At 47.0% G+C, this 20,126-nt stretch overlaps 2 protein-coding genes across 2 annotated transcripts in view; both read left to right on the forward strand.

Moving 5' to 3' along the window:
* rbbp8l (retinoblastoma binding protein 8-like) overlaps window positions 1-8,642 on the forward strand; it is a 121,722-nt gene extending 113,080 nt beyond the window's left edge. The window contains exon 16 of the mRNA XM_078236715.1: window positions 8,622-8,642. The gene's annotated coding sequence lies outside the window, so the exon portion shown is untranslated. The remainder of the gene's footprint in view (window positions 1-8,621) is intronic.
* Window positions 8,643-15,920: 7,278 nt separating this feature from the next.
* The window catches only part of LOC144508590 (CDK5 and ABL1 enzyme substrate 2-like), a 38,181-nt gene continuing 33,975 nt past the window's right edge, over window positions 15,921-20,126 (forward strand). The window contains exon 1 of the mRNA XM_078236709.1: window positions 15,921-16,491. Coding sequence (XP_078092835.1) covers window positions 15,932-16,491 — 560 coding nt within the window. The 5' untranslated portion in view covers window positions 15,921-15,931. The remainder of the gene's footprint in view (window positions 16,492-20,126) is intronic.

Raw genomic sequence — 20,126 nt, forward strand, 5'->3', positions numbered from 1 at the left:
ATTTTGCCAAAAATTAAGGGTCCACACCCAATGCTGTCCAAAGATAATCCAAAGATACTGGGGCGGCATGATGGCACAGTAGTTGGCATTGAGGCCTCACAGCACCAGGGACCTGGGTTCAATTCTGGCCTCGGATCACTGTCTGCATGGAGTTACACATTCCCCTCGTGTCTGCGTGGGTTTCCTCCGGGTGCTCCAGTTTCCTCCCACAGTCCAAAGATGTGCGGGTTAGGTTGATTGGCTATGCTAAATTGACCCTTAATATCAGGGGGATTGGTAGGGTAAATGTGTGTGGTAACAGGGATAGGGGCCTGGGTGGGATTGCTGTCAGTGCAGGCTTGATGGGCCGAATGGCCTCCTTCTGTACTGTAGGGATTCTATGACACTGCCCAACTTGTTAAGCTCTTTCTCGTGGTCAGCTTCCACCCTCCATAAACCTGAGCACATCTAAACCTTACTGCTTGTATCATAACTCACACAAAGTCCCATTTCCCCATCAGCCCTAGAGTGGCTTGGAGTCCAGCAAAGCATCAATTTCTGATTTCAGGCTTGGCCTGGCCTCACTGCTCCCTTTAAATTCCTCCACAAATGTCTATGCCTTTCCAATTCTGACCTTTTACATATCTCTGATTTTATTTTTTTAATTTAAAAACATTTTTTTACTCTATTCTAAAAGCTAAAAAACCCATGAACGGACAGGCAAGTCCAAATGCATTCCTTGCTTGCTCCAAAAACCAAATTCATAATCTAATTGAATCCAATTCATTTTCCCACAAGAGAGACAGACAAAATCCAGGCTGACAAGATAAGGCATTGATGCGCGATATAACACACGAGAGGCGTGATGTACTCGGGAAATAAAGGCTTTTATTGCCAACAATAACAGAGCTACCATATACAGTACACGATCCCAGACTAAAGGGTCACCAGGCAGAGCAGTGACCTTTATACCTCTCCCAGGAGGCGGAGCCGACTGGGGTGTACCATAACAACTATATTAACAGGTAGAACAGCCCAACCCTAACCCCAACAGTAACATATATACAGACTCATAGTACTGGCCAGACCATGGCTCAGCACTACCTAGTGGGAACCAACAATGGTTCACCACATTCACCCCTCCTTTGAAAACAAAGGCCGGCGGGGTACAAAACACAGAATAATTGTTCGTTTGTCTATAAGTTCAAGCGGTCTGGGGGACCGCACTGTCGTTGTGGCCTCCTCAACACTGGCGATGACACCGGTTCAGGCAATCGCGGTGACGTTCTCTCCAAGGCAATGTCCAGCGACTCCTCCAGTGCCTCACGGGCCGGTAGACCCCGAGGTGGTGACAATCCGCTGAACTCGGGCACGCCTTGAAGTGGCAACCATCTCCTGGACTCAGGCAAGCTGTACACGGGAGTAAGAGGGTTAAGTGATGGTCCCGATACTGCCCGCGCCGTGTCAGGAGGGGAAAAAATGGTTGGGGGGTCCCTAACAGTAGGTGTGGGAGCGACAGGGGTTTCCAAGTCCCCTGCTGGCGCCAGATCTCGAATCGAGACCGTGTCCTCTCGCCCGTCAGGATATGCCATGTAGGCATACTGAGGGTTGGCGTGGAGGAGATGGACCTGTTCAACCAAAGGGTCGGACTTGCGGGTCCTAACATGCCGCCGCAGGAGAACAGGTCCTGAGTACGTCAACCAAGACGGTAATGAGGTCCCTGAGGAAGACTTCCTAGGGAATGAAAACATTCTCTCATGAGGAGTAGCGTTGGTTGCCGTACACAGGAGTGAGCATATGGAGTGGAGCGCATCAGGGAGTACCTCTTGCCAACGGGAGACTGGAGGACCTTTAGACTTCAACGCCAGTAAGACAGCCTTCCAGACTGTAGCATTCTCTCGTTCGACCTGTCCGTTACCCCTTGGATTGTAGCTTGTGGTTCTACTAGAGGCAATCCCATATGAGAGCAGGTATTGCCTCAAGTCATCGCTCATGAACGACGAGCCCCTATCGCTGTGGATGTAACAGGGGTAACCGAACAGGGTGAAAAGATCATGAAATGCCTTGATAACCGTGGCAGCGGTCATATCAGAACAGGGAATGACAAAAGGGAATCATGAGTACTCATCAACCACATTGAGGAAGTACACGTTCCGATCTGTCGAGGGAAGGGGGCCCTTAAAGTCCACACTCAGTTTTTCGAAGGGACGAGTGGCCTTAACGAGTTGTGCCCTGTCAGGTCAGTAGAAGTGCGGTTTGCATTCCGCGCATACCCGGCAGCTTCTGGTTATGGACCTGACATCCTCCACCGAGTAGTGTAGATTCCGGGCTTTTATGAAGTGGTAGAGCTGAGTGACCCCCGGATGGCAGAGGTCATTGTGGAGAGCCTGCAATCGATTCTCCTGCATACTAGCGCATGTTCCACGCGACAGGGCATCCGAGGGCTCGTTGAGCTTCCCTGGACGATACATGATATCATAATTGTAGGTGGAGAGTTCGATTCTCCACCTCAAGATCTTATCATTCTTGATCTTACCCCGTAACGTGTTGTTGAACATGAACGCCACGGACCGCTGGTCCGTGAGCAGAGTGAACCAAGTAATGGCGCCAATGCCGAACGGCCTCCACAATGGCCTGGGCCTCCTTTTCCACTGCCGAATGTCGAATTTCAGGGCCTTGGAGGGTGCGAGAGTAAAAGGCGACGGGCCTGCCCGCCTGGTTAAGTGTGGCGGCCAGGGCGAAATCAGATGCATCACTCTCCACCTGGAAGGGGATGGACTCATCGATAGCGTGCATCGTGGCTTTCGCGATGTCGGCTTTTATTCTTGCAAAGGCTAAGCGAGCCTCTGTTGCTAGGGGAAAAGAAGTAGACTTGATGAGCGGACGGGCTTTGACCGCGTAATTGGGAACCCACTGTGCGTAGTATGAGAAGAAGCCTAAGCATCTTCTCAGTGCTTTGACGCTAGTGGGCAGGGGAAGTTCGAGGAGAGGACGCATACGGTCTAGATCAGGGCCAAGGACCCCGTTTTCCACCACGTATCTGAGGATAGCTAGGCGGCGCGTGCGAAATACACACTTCTCCCTGTTGTAGGTCAGATTCAGGCGAGATGCAGTGCGTAAGAATCTAAGAAGGTTGGCATCGTGGTCCTGCTGGTCATGGCCGCAGATGGTGACGTTATCCAGGTACGGAAGGTAGCCCGCAGCCCGTTCTGGTCCACCATTCGGTCCATAACACGCTGGAAGACCGAGACCCCATTCATGACACCACGACTTGCGCTCTCCAGGGACTAGCGCTAGGTTGGATGATCCCTTCCTTGAGGAGCCGCTGAACTTCAGATCGAATGAAGATCCGATCTTCAGCGCTGTAACGCCTGCTCTTTGTTGCGATGGGCTTGCAGCCTGGCACAAGATTCTGGAATAGGGAGGGTGTGGTAATCCTAAGCGTTGAGAGGCTACATGTGGAGCGCATTGGGCAATTTAGAGGCTGCGGGTCTCCCACTGAAAGCGGAGGGAGTGGCCCACCGTACTGCAGGGTTACACTCTTCAAGTGGACCATAAAATCTAGTCCTAGGAGTATTGGCGCGCAAAGATGCGGTAACACAAGGAGCTTGAAGTTCTCGTAGACTGTGTCCTGCACCGTCAGATTGACCACGCAACACCCTAGCACGGTGACAGACCGGGACCTTGACGCCATCGAAATTGTCTGCTTGACAGTCCGAATCTGGAGACCACACCGCTTCACGGTGTCTGGATGAATGAAGCTCTCCGTGCTCCCGCTGTCAAACAGACAATAAATCGGGCGTTTGTTTACCTGTATGTCCATCATGGACTTGTCGAGTCTGTGAGGCTTGGCCTGGTCCAGGATGATCGACGCCACCGTTGGTTCGTGGGCGCAACTGCAGGCAGCTGAGATGGTTGATGGCGACCCCTGCTGGTCATTCGCGGACGGTGCCGACCAACATGGCTGCCCCCATAGGTCGCACATGGACGATGGCGCCAAAACCTGCGGCCCCTGCAGGTCGCACGTGTCTTGCGACTCCGTCGTTTGGAATGGCGACGTCCTGGAATCGCACATGGCAGAAGACCTTGAAGATGCAGAAGACAAGGAGGCCAGCTCCGGGGAGTCACACGCCGCACTGCTGGTCTTGGATGGAAGTTTGGACCGGCATACCTTGGAATAGTGCCCCTTCTTGCCGCAGGCGGAGCACAACACCGCTTTAGCTGGACATCGCTGCCGAGGGTGTTTCACCCCCCCCACAGAAGTAACACCGCGGGCCACCTGGAGCTGCTGCCGTCGTCAGGTCCGAGGCTGGGAATGCAATCGCACAGTTTTTCGGTCCCGCTGAATGAAGTGGGGTCTGTGACTGCCCCTGTCATGCTGTCTCCACGTGGTCGTCGGGGTACATCGCCAGACTTTTGGAGGCCGTTTCTAGAGCGTCAGCTAACTCTATGGATTTAGTGAGGTCGAGGTTACCTTGCTCCAACAGCCGAAGGTGGATGTACGACGAGCCAATTCCCGCCACGAATGCATCTCGAGCGAGGTCGTTCATGTACTGGTCTGCCGACACTGCCTTGCAGTTGCAGGCTCTGGCTAGCTGTTGAAGCTCGCACGCATACTGTTCCGTTGTTTCGCCGGGCTGCCGCCGTCGAGTGGCTAGAAGATATCGAGCATGCATCTCATTCGGCGGTTTGTTGTATCGCTTCTTGAGAAGCTCGAGGGCCCCTTTGTAGTCGGTGGCCGCACGGATCGCCAGGTATACAGCGTCGCTTACCCTCGTGTGGAGGACCCGGAGTCTGTCGGCGTCGTTGTTGACCGCTGTGGAGGCATCGAGGTAATCCTGGAAACACTTCAACCAGTGGTCGAAAGTGTTCGATGCGCCCGCTGCACGTGGGTCCAACGTAAGCCGTTCGGGTTTAAGCATTTGCTCCATGTTTTCTTTGTCGTTTTTTTTCCACAAAAAAAAAGAATTTATTTGTTGGCAATAAAATTGATGCACGATATAACACACGAGAGGCTGGATGTACTCGGGAAATAAAGACTTTTATTGCCAACAATAACAGAGCTACCATATACAGTACACGATCCCAGACTAAAGGGTCACCAGGCAGAGCAGTCACCTTTATACCTCTCCCAGGAGGCGGAGACTGGGGTGTACCATAACAACTATATTAACAGGTAGAACAGCCCAACCCTAACCCCAACAGTAACATATATACAGACTCATAGTACTGGCCAGACCATGGCTCAGCACTACTGGTGGGAACCAACAATGGTTCACCACAGCCATTGTACCCCATCTTGGGCTTGATCTGACCCTTGATCTTACCCAAGAAACTTGTGTCCCAACTGTCTGGGATTCCTGTTCTAAAACTCTGAACATTGCTGCCTCTCTCTCCTCCCTTAAGACACTCTAACTGTTTCATAGAATCATTGAATCTGCGGCACAGAGACAGGCCCTTCGGCCCAAACTGGTCCATGTCAACCATTTGCCTGCATTTGGTCCATATCTCTCTAAACCTTTCCTATCCTTGTATCTGTCCAAATGGCTTTTGAATATTGCCCATGTCCCTGCCTCAACCACTTCCTCCGGCAACTCATTCCACATACGTACCATCTCTGTGTAAAAAAAGTTGCTCCTCAGGTTCCCATTAATTCTTTCCTCTCTTAACTTAAACCTATGCTCTCTAGCTCTCAATTCCCCAACCCTGGGAAAAAGACTGAGTGCATTCACTTTATCCATGCCTCTCATGATCGTATACACCTTTATAACCCATAATAGCTGGTTTGACCAAGCTTTGGGTCAACCCAGTCCTAAAATCACCTGATGTGGCTCATTGTAAAACATTGTTTGATAACCTTGCTCTGAGGTGCATTGGGACATTTTGCTAAATGTGGAATGTAAATATATGTTGTTGCTCTAAGCAGCGAGTTGTTTGAGCTGCCAAGCTGCCCTATCATCAGGTTATGCAAATTGCACCAAGCATGTCTACAGTTTTACATGTCATTCATCCTAGCTGGGCTGCAGAGTGCGGCCCTCCTTGCTCAAATAGCTCGCCAACTCTTACGGCCCCTGGTTCCCATAAATTCAAAATAATCACACTTTCTTGAAGCTCTCAATGTGGCTGGTGGGCTGATACCTTATTGTTCGCCACTTGACAGAAGTGCAGCATAAATGTGGTACCCTGGATGCTTTATATTCGCATAATAATTAGTTGCTAACTCTTTATGAGTAATATAACACAAACCTTCACTGTCCCAGTACAAAGATGAGGAAATACCTCTTGGGCAAGGCAGTAGAGAGGCTGCTGCTCGCCATGGAAGAATACCCCAGAAGAGTCGTACCGACAAAAGAATAAAAATGTTTGCTCTTTTCTGACATACCAATCAATGGTTTTGTGTAATCCTACAATGGGGAGACAGTGGCATAGAAATAATGTTACTGGACTACTAATCCCCAGACCCAGGCTAATACTTTGGGGATGCAGATTCAACTCCCACCACAGCATTTATTGGAATTTAAATTCAATTAAAAAATCTGGAACATTGAGGTAGTCCTAGTAATGGTGACCATGACAGTTATTATCAAACCCATCTGGTTCACTCATGTCCTTTGGAGAAGGTAATCTGCTGTCTTTACCTGGTCTGACGTACATGTGACTCCAGACCCACAGCAGTGTGATTGGCTCTTAACTGCCCTCCGTAATGGCCCAACAAGTCAGTCAGTTCAAGGGCGAACGGAGATGGGCAACAAATGCTGGCCTTGCCAGCGATGCCCACATCCCAAGAAAGGTTATCATTGACTCTCTTTCTATCTGTTTACGTCTAATGTGAAATCTAGCAAACAAGGCAATGGACTACGCTCCCGTAACCTGCTAAAACATTCCAGGCTTATCCACCAAAAAGCATAGCTGGCATTATTCCAAATCATTTTAAAACCTGCAGCTCACTGCTACATGATCTGAGCTTTGTGCTGCTGTGGATAATGATGAAGCTTGTGAATGGAATGTGATGAAAAGTTATTGAATAATAAACACAACAGATATTCAGAAGCATCAATACAACAAAGGCGGTTGGAAACAATGTTGATATTTTCATTCTTTTCATTCATAGAATCATCGAGGTTTACAGCATGGAAACAGGCCATTCGGCCCAATTTGTCCATGCCACCCTTTTTTAACTACTAAGCTATTCCCAACTGCCCACATTTGGCCCATGCCTCTATACCCATCTTACCCATGTAACTGTCGAAATGCTTTTTAAAAGACAAAATTGTACCCACCTCTACTACTACCTCTGGCAGCTCCTTCCAGATACTCCCCACCCTCTGTATGAAAAAATTGCTCCTCTGGACCATTTTATTTCTCTCACCTCAAACCTATGCCCTCTCGTTTTAGACTCCTGTACCTTTGGGAAAAGATGTTGACTATCTCCCTTCTCTATGCCCCTCATTATTTTATAGACCTCTATAAGATCATCCCCAAGCCTCCTACACTCCAGGGAAGAAATCCCAGTCTATCCAGCCTCTCCTTATAACTCAAACCATTAAGTCCTGGTAGCATCCTAGTAAATCTTTTCTGCATTCTTTCTAGTTTAATAATGTATTTTCTATAATAGGGTGACCAGAACTGTACACAGTATTCCAAGTGTAACCTTACCAATGTCTTGTACAACTTCAACAAGACGTCCCAACTCCTGTATTCATGTTCTGACCAATGAAACCAAGCATGCTGAATGCCTTCTTCACCATCCTGTCCACCTGTGACTCCACTTTCAAGAAGCTATGAACATGTACCCCTAGATCTCTTTGTTCTATAACTCTCGCCAATCCCCACTGTTAACTGAGTAAGCTCTGCCCTGGTTTGATCTATCAAAATGCATCACCTCACATTTATCTAAATTAAACTCCATCTGCCATTCATCAGCCCACTGGCCCAATTGATCAAGATCCTATTGCAATCCTAGATAACCTTCTTCACTGTCTACTATGCCACCAATCTTGGTGTCATCTGCAAACTTACTAACTATGCCTCCTAAATTCTCATCCAACAAAAGAAATAAAAAGTGGACCAAAGAAAAACTGTGGATGCTGAAAATCTGGTTGATTAGCATCCCTTAAACTTAAACTTTATTTATTAGTGTCACCGGGATATTGGGTTCATGTCACACTATCTGTAACCCCCACAGTTGCCTGGACCTGCAGAGTTTCACTGGCTGTCTTGTCTGGAGACAATACACATCTTTTTAGCCTGTCTTGATGCTCTCTCCACTCACGTTGTTTTGTTTCTTAAAGACTTGATTAGTTGTAAGTATTCGCATTCCAACCATTATTCATGTAAATTGAGTCTCTGTCTTTATATGCCCCGTTTGTGAACAGAATTCCCACTCACCTGAAGAAGGGGCTTGGAGCTCCGAAAGCTTGTGTGGCTTTTGCTACCAAATAAACCTGTTGGACTTTAACCTGGTGTTGTTAAACTTCTTACTGTGTTAACAAAAGACCACAGCTCACATACCTACAATGATCTTGATTTGATTTGATTTGATTTATTATTGTCACATGTGTTCGTATACAGTGAAAAGTATTGTTTCTTGCGGGCTATTTTTGCATACAATGTAAATATAATTCATAAGATATTGTTTGTAGGCTGTAAATCATGAAAATTTCTACTTCGGAAAGACGAATTTGCAGAAGATCTAGGATAAGAAACCAATTAAGATGAACGAAAATGAAAGAAGCTGATATTTAGTGAAATGCATTAATGAATGAAATTGTCTGGAGGACTCTAAATTAAGAACTAGAATAAATGGAAATTCCTTGGTGCGTAGTGGCGTGCTCCCTGGATCTGTGGTGGGGCCTCCTCAATTTTCCAGATGTAACGATGCACTTTCACAGATTTCATTAGAAACACAAAAAAAATTTATTGATAAAGAAAAATTGTACAGGGCAGCAGCTGGCACGGCTGCTCTCGTTCCCAACATATCTACTGCCGAAAGGAGGGCTCCATCTCCTGGGGTGATTACCCACTCTCAGTTCTAATTGGTCCTTCAAGCCAGGTGACCCTCTTCTGCTGTGCTGCCCTTAAAGAGCCAATCACCACACCAGTTATATAAGTAATGTGGACATAGGTACAAACTGAATTATATTAAATTTGTAATAATGGCAAATTTGGAGACATCTTATTTCCACTGAAGTTCACAGAACAATAGGTCAAGCATTTTGAAAACTCATTTCTGAGTCTCACTATCACTTTTAAAATTGCTAGGTAATGGAAAATAAAACTATTGAAGCTGCAGAATTCATGCAGCTCCATTCCCACAAGCATTTAAAGTATATTTATTAGTCACAAGTAAGGCTTGAAGTTACTGTGGAATTACCCTAGTCGCTACAGTCCGGCGCCTATCCAGGTCAATGCACCTAACCAGCACGTCTTTCAGAATGTGGGAAAAAACCGGAGGAAACCCACGCAGACATGGGGAGAACGTGCAAACTCTACACAGACAGTGACCCAAGCCGGGCGTCGAATCCAGGTCCCTGGCACTGTGAAGCAGCAGTGCTAACCACTGTGCTATCGTGTCGCCCCATGGAGCACAATGGAATCACTCTGACAATCCAAAATATGATGAAGGAGCAGCGCTCCAAAATTCGTGATTCCAAATAAACCTGTTGGACTTTAACCTGCTGTTGTGACACTTCTTACTGAATCCAAGAAATAAACAAGGTGGTCACTAGCAAAGCAGTCTTAGGCGCACATTCAACTGTAGAATTTTTAAAATAGAATCCCTACTGTGCAGAATGAGGCCATTCAACCCATCGAATCAGCATTCCTAAGCCCTATTTTGTACATTCCTTTGAGTGTTAATGGTCATAAGTTTTGTTCCTTTGAAGATTGTACGCTTGACTAGCTACAAGAAGCCCTAAGTGTCCTGGACCTCCCTGGAATTGATACTTAAACTTTATTATTGTTAGTGTCACAAATAAGCTTACATTAACACTGCAATGAGATTACTGTGCAAATCCCCGAGTCGCCACACTCGGCCAATGCATCTAACCACCACACCTTTCAGACTGTGGGAGGAAACTGGAGCACCCTGATGCAGACATTGAGAGACTATGCAGACTCTGCACAGACACTGACCAAAGCTGTGAATCGATCCCTTGCGCTGTGAGGCAGCAGTGCTAACCGCTGTGCAACCATGTACTTAAGAACTTCCAAAAGGAATTCTCCACCGCATCTTTGTGTTAACTCCAAATCTGATGCCAGGGAGCCAGGAGGTTAAGGGATTGTGGCTCTTATGTCATTGCATTTTGATTAAACCTTAAAACTGGCTCTTCTTGTTATTAAGATTGCTGACCCCGAGATTAAACAGCAGCAAAAAGTGGGCAAAAACTCTCCAGAAACAACACGCAGACAGTTGGAGATCTGGCAATATCCATAGAAATTTGAGCCCAACATCTTCTCACTGGCAATACTGATGTGGAGCTGACTGCTTTAGGTCAACTGCTTTGGCCCTCTCTGAAAAGAAGCTTTACATTGGCAAACCTCAACTGTTCTGATGCAACTTGCAGATCCAAGATTTGTTGTTCTTATTAGACTGTGGTTACAAACAACAAAGAACAAAGAACAAAGAACAATACAGCACAGGAACAGGCCCTTCGGCCCTCCAAGCCCGCGCCGCTCCCCGGTCCAGGATTGAATCCTGAATCCAGGATCCCCGCCCAATTTTCCAGCCTATCTACATACCAATATCCTATCCACCGAGCTGTCCCTCACAGCTACGATGCTTTGTTCATCACAACGTATTAACTCACCCCCACCCCCCCATTCCAGACCATGTGATCTCCAGGGAGAGGCGAAAACCCAGAGTGAAAACCCCAGGGCCAATATGGGGGAAAAAAATCTGGGAAATTCCTCTCCGACCCCCTGAGGCGATCGAAACGAGTCCAGGAGATCACACTGGCCCTGATCGGAAAATGCTTCCCAACCCTAGTCATTTCCACTTCCACGAACACCATATGAATTCCCTGCCCCCGAGACAGGTTCCCAACTATCCGCAGTCTCGCTCTGTACTGGCACCAGCAAGATGATCATAGAATGAAGCCTTGAAACGAGAAACAAGGAACAATTAGCCCGCGCCGCTCCCTGGTCCAAACTAGACCACTCTTTTGTATCCCTCCATTCCCACTCCGTTCATATAGCTGTCTAGATAAGTCTTAAACGTTCCCAGTGTGTCCGCCTCCACCACCTTGCCCGGCAACACATTCCAGGCCCCCACGACCCTCTGTGTAAAATATGTCCTTCTGATATCTGTGTTAAACCTCCCCCCCTTCACCTTGAACCTATGACCCCTCGTGAACGTCACCACCGACCCGGGGAAAAGCTTCCCACCGTTCACCCTATCTATGCCTTTCATAATTTTATACACCTCTATTAAGTCTCCCCTCATCCTCCGTCTTTCCAAGGAGAACAACCCCAGTTTCCCCAATCTCTCCTCATAACCAAGCCCCTCCATACCAGGCAACATCCTGGTAAACCTCCTCTGTACTCTCTCCAAAGCCTCCACGTCCTTCTGGTAGTGTGGCGACCAGAACTGGACGCAGTATTCCAAATGCGGCCGAACCAACGTTCTATACATCTGCAACATCAGACCCCAACTCTTATACTCTATGCCCCGTCCTATAAAGGCAAGCATGCCATATGCCTTCTTCACCACCTTCTCCACCTGTGACGTCACCTTCAAAGATCTGTGGACTTGCACACCCAGGTCCCTCTGCGTCTCTACACCCTTTATGGTTCTTCCATTTATCGTGTAGCTCCTCCCTACATTATTCCCACCAAAATGCATCACTTCGCATTTATCAGGATTGAACTCCATCTGCCATTTCCTTGCCCAAATTTCCAGCCTATCTATATCCTTCTGTAGCCTCTGACAATGTTCCTCACTATCTGCAAGTCATTATCATTATTATCAGTTACATTATCATTATTATTGTATTTCAAAACTGAAGGAAAAACCTCCAAAAAAAATTTGATCATCGGCTTTCCTGACACCATAGTAAACTAATATGCAAGAGAAAAGCACTTTATATTGCTATCAATTTAAACATTGGGAAAATAATATCAAACATTTATAATGCTTTGTACCTCCTCCGGTTTCCTCCCACAGTCCAAAGATGTGCGGGTTAGGTGGATTGGCCATGCTAAATTGCTCTTTAGTGTCAGGGGACTAGCAAGGTAAATATGTGGGGTTACGGGAATAGGGCCTGGTTGCTTTTTTCCCCTGCTCATTGACTCATTTCTTGGTTGCTCATTGAATCGCGTCATTTCCCATCCCCGCTTTATGAGCTCTACCACTTATGAACTCACTGCTTTTTCATAATTCTTAAAGTACTATTGGCTTTCTGCCTTATTGTGGCTATAAATTCTAGGTCTTGGACCTCTTAAAATCTTTAAATATAGGTGAAGGGCTGTAAAAAAATGCGTAGGAACATAGGAGCAAGAGCAAGCCATTCAGCCCCTTGAGCTTGCTCCGCCAATTAATTAGATCATGGCTGATCATCTATAACAGTGCCATCTTCCCATGCTATCCCCAAAACCCTTGATGTTATTAATATCTAGGAATCCATCGATTTGTCTTGAACATACTCAATGTCTGACCTCACACAGCCTTCCAGGGTTATGTTCTTATGTTCGAGAGAATTTCAAAGATTCACGGCCATCTGAATGAAGAAATCCTCCTCATCTGAGTCCTAAATGGCACATCCTTATTCCTGGACAAAATACCCCACCAGAGGAAACATCCTTTCTGCATCTACCCTCTCTATCCCCTTAAGAATTTTGCAAGTTTCAATGAGATCACCTCCCATTCTTCTAAACTCTATGGAATACAGGCCCATTTTCCTCAATCTCTCTTCATTGGGCAGTCCTGCCATCCCAGGAATTAGTCTGGAGAACCAACACTGCACTCCCTCAGTCAACACCATTATGCCTACAAATCTCATCTCCAAACTCCGTGGCATATTGCTCGGCTCCTCCCTCTGTGAATGGATCCTAGACTTTCTAAGCCACAGACTGCAATCAGTAAGGATATGCAACAACACCTTCTCCATGATTGTCCTCAACACCGGTGCACCACAGGGGTTGCGTCCTCAGCTCTTTACTATAATCCTTACACACCTATGACTGTGTGGCCAAATTTTCCTCCAACTTGATTTTCAAGTTTGCTGATGACACCACCGTATTGGGTCAATGAAACGATGAGATGGAGTACAAGAAAGAGATGCAGAATCTGGTGAATTGGTGCAACGACAATAATCTGTCACTTAGTGTCAGTAAAATGAAGAAGATAGTCATCGGCTTCAGGAAGCATAGCGGAGGACATGCCCCTGTCTACTTCAATGGGAATGAAGTGGAAATGGTCAAGAGCTTCAATTTTCTAGGTGTCCAGATCAACAACAACCTGTCCTGGTCCCTCCATGCCAAAGCTTTAGATAAGAAACCTGACCAATGCCTTTTCTTTCTCAGGAGGCTAATGAAATTTGGCATGTCTGCTACGACTCGCACCAACTTTTACAGATGCACCATAGAAAGCATTCTTTCTAGTTGTATCACAACTTGGTATGGCTCTGCCCAGGACTGCAAGAAACTACAAAAGGTCATGAATGTAGCCCAATCCATCACGCAAACCGGCCTCCCATCCATTGACTTTGTCTACACTTCCCGCTGCCTCGGCAGCCAACATAATTAAGGACCCCACACACCCCGGACATACTCTCTTCCACCTTCTTCCATCGGGAAAAAGATACAAAAGTCTGAGGTCACGTACCAATTGACTCAAGAACAGCTTCTTCGTTGCTGCCATCCAACTTTTGAATGGACCTATCTTATATTAAGTTGATCTTTCTCTATATCCTAGCTTTGACTGTGATACTACATTCTGCACCCTCTCTTTTCCTTCTCTATGAACAGTATGCTTTGTCTGTATAGCGCACAAGAAACAATACCTTTCACTGTATACCAATACACCTGACAATAAATCAAATCAAGTCAGAGCTGCCGAGATTTTCCAGCAATTTCTGTTTTTGTTTCGGATGCCAGTGTCTGCAGTATTTTGCCTTTATTATAGGTTTCATTTTGTTTGAAGCTCCAAATCTTTTATTTTCAAAAATATACTTTATTCATAAATCTGTGGGAACATTACAAACATTCCAAAATGACCTTCACAAGAAAAGCAATAATATTCAGGTTCTTTACATACATCAAGTAACATACTAAAATACTTCAAAACAGTAAAGGAAACACTTCAGACATTTCACAACGGTCTTAGAAATGTCGCAAAGTTATGTTAAAGGTTGTTTACATAGAAAAGGGTGCACTTTGAGGTGCTTCAGTACAACTGTTTGAAGATTCAATTTTTAAAAAATTACTCCATTCTTAAAGTTCCAAAGCCAAAATCCATTCCTTGCTTGCTTCAAAGACCAAATTCAAATTCCAATTTAATCCAATTCATGGTATTATAGAAAAATCATAGATTCCCTACAGTGCAGAAGGAGGCTATTCGGTCCATCGAACCTGCACCGACAATCCCACACAGGTCCAATCCCCCGTCACCCCACATATTTACTCTGCTAATCCTTCTGATACTAAGGGGCAATTCAAGCAGGGCCAATCCCCCTAATCCTTGGACTCCCATAAAAGGGAGGCAAACTAAGTGGGACAGCATGGAGGCACAGTGGTGAGCACTGCTGCCTCACAGCGCCAGGGACCCAGGTTTGATTCCCGGCTTGAGTCAGTCTGTGTGGAGTCTGCATGTTCTCTCCGTGTCTGCATGGGTCTCCTCTGGGTGCTCTGGTTTCCTCCCACAGTCCGAAAGACGTGCTGGTTAGGTGCATTGGCTATGCTAAATTCTCCCTCAGTGTACCTGAACAGGCACCAGCCAGAGTGTGGTGACTAGGGTATTTTCACAGTAACTTCATTGCAGCGTTAATGTAAACATACTTGAGACAATAATAAAATAAACTTTAAAATCCAATTGAATCCAATTCAAGGGAGGCAAACAAGATCCAAGCTGACAAGATGAGGCATTGCACCCCCATCTTGGGCTTAATCTTAGCCAAAAGGCCGAGAGGTGATTCAATTCATTAACATTGAAGATTGGGGGGGTTGCTGAGAGGTTGATGCCCAACAGGTCTGATGGGCCAGAGGTTGATGGGCCAGACAGAGGTTTGATGGGTGAGAGTTTGTGATATTTGATGAGTAACACTTCCCTGATGGGGACGTAGAGGGAGCAATGTCCAAGGGCACAGTTGATTGCCTTGCGTGCCCGCTGGGCACCACAGGAACTGGGGTCTATTATTGACCTCTTTAATCACATTTTAATTTGATGTTTTAAGTTTCCTTTCCACTTTGTTTTTTGTTTCCATTGGTTCCCCTCCTTTTAGGGGGCTGCTCCTTTTGAGTTGTCCCTAAGTTAAGTTGATTTTATTGAACACAAAAAGATGTTCCTGATTGGGACGTCAGCGACTTCCCATTGGTGAGCTGTCCAGTGACATCACAATGGGATGGGCGTGGCCGGATGTGATGGCGACCAATCGGACTTTCAGCAGCTGCCCGCCTGCTAGGTGCCCACGCCCACTCTTCCGGCGGACCAATCATCGCCAAGCGGCTTGGCAGAGGCTCCGCCTCTTCGCGGCTCGAAACCCCAATCCCTGTGATCATCCGCCCCGCCCCCTGGACACCAGCCCCGCCCCTTTTGGGCCAAAGCCCCGCCTTCGGAGACCCATTCTCCACCCCCTTGGTGTACTGGAGATCCAACTCCGAGGCGCCAGCCCCGCCATCCCTGGAAGATGGCCCCGCCCTCGTTTGACCCATGCCCCGCCCCTCAGGGGTCCAAGTCCCGCCTCCTGGGCGCCAGCCCCGCCCCCCCGGCCGCCCCCGCCGCTCTTCATTCCGGATAATGGCGGCCGCGACGTGCGGCGGCTCTCTCCGTTTCCCGAGTGTCAAACACAGCGGGGGGCCCGTGCCCAAGGAGCTGCCGCCCCCGCAACCGCCGCCGCAGTCAGCGGCCCAGCCGCCCAGGAAACGCACCGACCCCCGGCGGAGGCAGGCCGCCCTCAGCTTCCTCAGCAACATCTCGCTGGACGGCCGCCGGCCGCTCGAGCTCCTCAGCAACGGCTACCGGCCCGAGGAGGAGAGCACCGCCCTGTCGGTGGCCGCCGTGGTGGCCTCGGGCAGCAGCCGCGGCGCCCCGCTCGGCCTCGGCTGCATCAGCTGCATCTCCGGGGTGCCGAGCGCCGCGCTCATCACTCAGACCCCCCGGCTCGGGCCTGCGGTCGGCACCGTCTATGTGGGCCCCGCCATCGCGTTGCCAAGGGAGCCGTGCCTGGGCGCCGAGAGTCACTGCGAGGGAGCCGCCGCCCAGCCAGGGGCATCGGGCCCCGGGACACCCCTGCCCAAGAGCGGCCTGACACCCGCCGCGGGGACCGCACTCCTCGGCCTGGACCTCCAGAAACAGAGGTGGGTGATTGTAAGCGGCTGCTTCAGTTTATTTATTCGTGTCACAAGTAAGGCTTACATTCACACTGCAGTGAAGTTACTGTGAAAATCCCTTAGTCACCACACTCCAGCGCCTGTTCAGGTACACAGGGAGAATTTAGCACGGCCAATACACCTAACCAGCACTCTTTCGGACCGTGGGAAGAAACCGGAGCACCCGGAGGAAACCCATGCAGACACGGGGAGAATGTGCAGACTCCACACCGACAGTGACCTGAGCCAAAAGTCAAACCCGGGTCTCTGGTGCTGTGAGGCAGCAGTGTTAACCACTGTGCTGTCCCATGTGGGGATGGGGAAGCAGCTGGGAGCTTCTCTCAGCATCCACAGTCAACAGTGGTCCCTCACGCAGATGCAAAAAACACACACACACACAAGATGACTGACACGCAGTGACTGTCACCCCAGACAGGCTTGCAGTGACCCCCTAGACTGGCACGCTGTGACCCCTGGTCTGGCATGCAGTGACCCTAGACAGAATCCAGACAGACACGCGGTGGCGCCAGACAGATATGCAGTGACCCCAGGCAGGCACACAGTGACCCCAGACTGAGAGAGACTGGCAGAGAGTGAGGAAATGCTGACACATACTGGCGGGTGGCGGGCAGGTGGTGGATGTAGGCTCTCACCGGCAGGAGGGCAGGGAATGTAGATGCAGACTGGTGGAGGGATGTGGGCACACTGGCAGAGAGGGAGGGATGTGGGCATGCTCTGGCAGAGACTGACATGGACAGCCCTGTGCAGCTTTTAAGTCATGGAAAATTTACCAAGTTGTTGCATTTCCTTAAAGTTTCGGCAAAAGTCAATCCTGGTAAATTATCAGTTTGAAATTGACAAGTTTTATTTTATTGTCATTCAAATGTTTTTCCAGGATTTGATAGATCAAAAAGCTATTTTTTGTCTGTTTACTAGTTGTTGTCACTATATGTCAAGGTGGAGGTAGGTTATCATGCGTTAATCATAAAAGTCCTTGCTAAACTCTAATTCCTTCTGTGTCAGTTCCTAATGTTCCCCTGCAATATATTTAAAGGTGCGTGCACAGGGAAACTACTGTTTCAAAACATGGCTGTTCCACACACACAGAAAAAAAGTAATGTTGGCTAAGTTTCCTCTGACCTCTTTAGGAAAGAGTTCTAGCCATGCCTGGGTAAATCCATGTCTTCAAACAATTGAAATATAAATGTTTGAAGAGTTTGAGGTGAGGAGAAAGAATATCAGTACATTCATGTAGAGTTAAGACTAGGCAGGAGTATTAGATATTTGAATGTCAGGTTCCCTTCAGGCATTTTCTCTTTCCGCTTCAGTTGGAATTGTCCTGATTCCAGATTTACATTGCAATTAATGTCTGTGTAAAGCAGAATTTGCCTTGGGCCAATGCTTAACTTGTAGCTGGAATTTATCCTAAGTTACAAAACCGTTTAAAGGTATTCCTGTGTGTACTTTTTATTTTTTGAGCGTGAATCTGCACGGGTTTATACAGAAGAATGCCATTTGACCCATCTTATCTGCCAGCTCTTGCAATACAAAACTGATCCTGCTGACACCTTTTATTCCAAAAACCTAGTATTGTCCTCTTTAAAATATTTATCCAATTAAGCTTTAAAAGATGCATTGTACTAATCACTGTGACGACTTTTGAAAATCCTGGTTCACACCAGAACTGTTCTTACTAGTTACCCATCACCGTGTGAACATGTATTTTTGGACAACTGCACTCCACTTCAGTTTTAAATTTAATTTACCATGTTAGAACAAAGAAAACTGCTGTTCCCTATAGGCTGCTTTTTTCATATTTGATAAGCTGAGGGAAATGTATCTTCCCCATCTCAGCAGCCTCATGTTCCCATGATAGCATATCAAAGCGAGACAGTAGTGACAATTCAGGTCTGTTTTTCAGATCTGTTCCAGGAGTAGACAAGCTCTTGGTAACTGAATTGAGGATGTAGGATATTCATGGGTTTGGTGCATTGAGGATAAACATTTTAAAACATGTTTAAACGTACTGCTTTTAAATAAAAATAAAGTAACAATCAATTTTCAATAAATCTGTAGCAGGGAAGATTTTAAACAACAATGTTGAAATGAAATTGTTCTATTTTTCTGTTACTGAGAAATGATTTGCTAAGGTTTGTCAAATTGTGCCATTCTGACCATGAAGTGATCTAGCATTATAAAAACACAGTGCTGGAAAATCTCAGCAGGTGGGCAGCATCTGTGGAGAGAAAACAGATTTAACATTTCAAGTCCAATATGACTCTTCGGAACAGAAGTGACTTTGCATCTTGGTAATCTTTTAGAAAGCTTGGGTGATGAGTAAGCCTAAGGCTAATTGGATTATAAAAGAAAAGGTAACACTTCAAACATTGCATTTGCAATTCATGCATTATTGGAATGATTGGATGCGTTCGATTGTTTTCTTTGAAACAGAGAAGGCTGAGGGGAGGTTTAATGCATTATCCCACAATTATTGCATTTTACCTGCATTTATGTTGCAACTTTCATGATCATCAGACATCTCAAAACACTTTGCAAACAATTTTGAAATGTAGACACTGTTAGTGTGGGAAACACAGTGGGCAAATAGGACAAACTTCCACAAGCAGCAATGGAATGATGACCAGATGATCTGTTTTTCATTGAGGGCTACATATTGGCCAAGACACCAGGACTAACTCCCCACCTCTTCAAATAGTTCCTCGGGATCTTGTACATCGACTTAAGCTGGCTGATGGGGGCTCAGTTTAAATTCTCATTTGAAAAATGACACTGTTGACAGTGCAACACTCCATCCGTATGCATTGGAAAAGTCAGTGTGATTTTTGTGCTTGAGCCTTAGAGTGGTACTTGAACCTAGTGACTCGGGTGAGAGGGCTCCTAGCTTCTCCGAAGCAGTCTCTTGGGATCGAGGATGACTATTGCTTCCACTCAGATTTGATGAGTTATGCAACAGCTGATAAATCCAATGTGTGATCTGCAGACTTTGCCACTTGAGTCAGATGGTGCTTAAAGCGTTGGTTAAGTGGGTTGTTTGAAGGTTTGTGCATTCCCTCCAATGCCTCAGCTTCGCTTCTGCATGATCCAGATGGAGTCTCTTGATGTGTTCAATGCCATCACGAATGAGCTTTTTCCATTTGGTTGATCACAAGTCAAGGTCTCCACAGAATCAGTGGAAATGTTTGACCTCTTCAGGGATGCTTTGAAACCATTTCCGTTGTCATCCTGAGTGGAGTTGCTTCCGAAGTCTGGTCTCGGGCATACAATGACTGTTCTACCCAGTTGGTTTTGTGCTTTAATACTAGGCAAGTTGGCTTGGGAGAGAGTGCTGCTGGTGTTACTTCAGTGCCTACTGTAAGTCATCCAAGTCTCCGAAGCGCACAGGAGCACAGAGATCACTGCTACCCAATAATCTCAGGTTTAAGATCTTGGTCCTCAGATACTCTTTGCTTTCCTTAGTTGGTCCAAGTCTGAGCTGGTGCATTGGAGACTATGATGAATTTCATCGTCTGTCTTCCTTTGTCGAGAGCAGGCTTCCACTGTACAGAAAATGATCCACATTTTGCAGGATGTTGCTGTTGATCTTAATCTGTGGAGGGAGTTGT

The sequence above is a fragment of the Mustelus asterias genome, chromosome 20 (genome assembly GCF_964213995.1).
Source record: "Mustelus asterias chromosome 20, sMusAst1.hap1.1, whole genome shotgun sequence".
Lineage (NCBI taxonomy): Eukaryota > Metazoa > Chordata > Chondrichthyes > Carcharhiniformes > Triakidae > Mustelus > Mustelus asterias.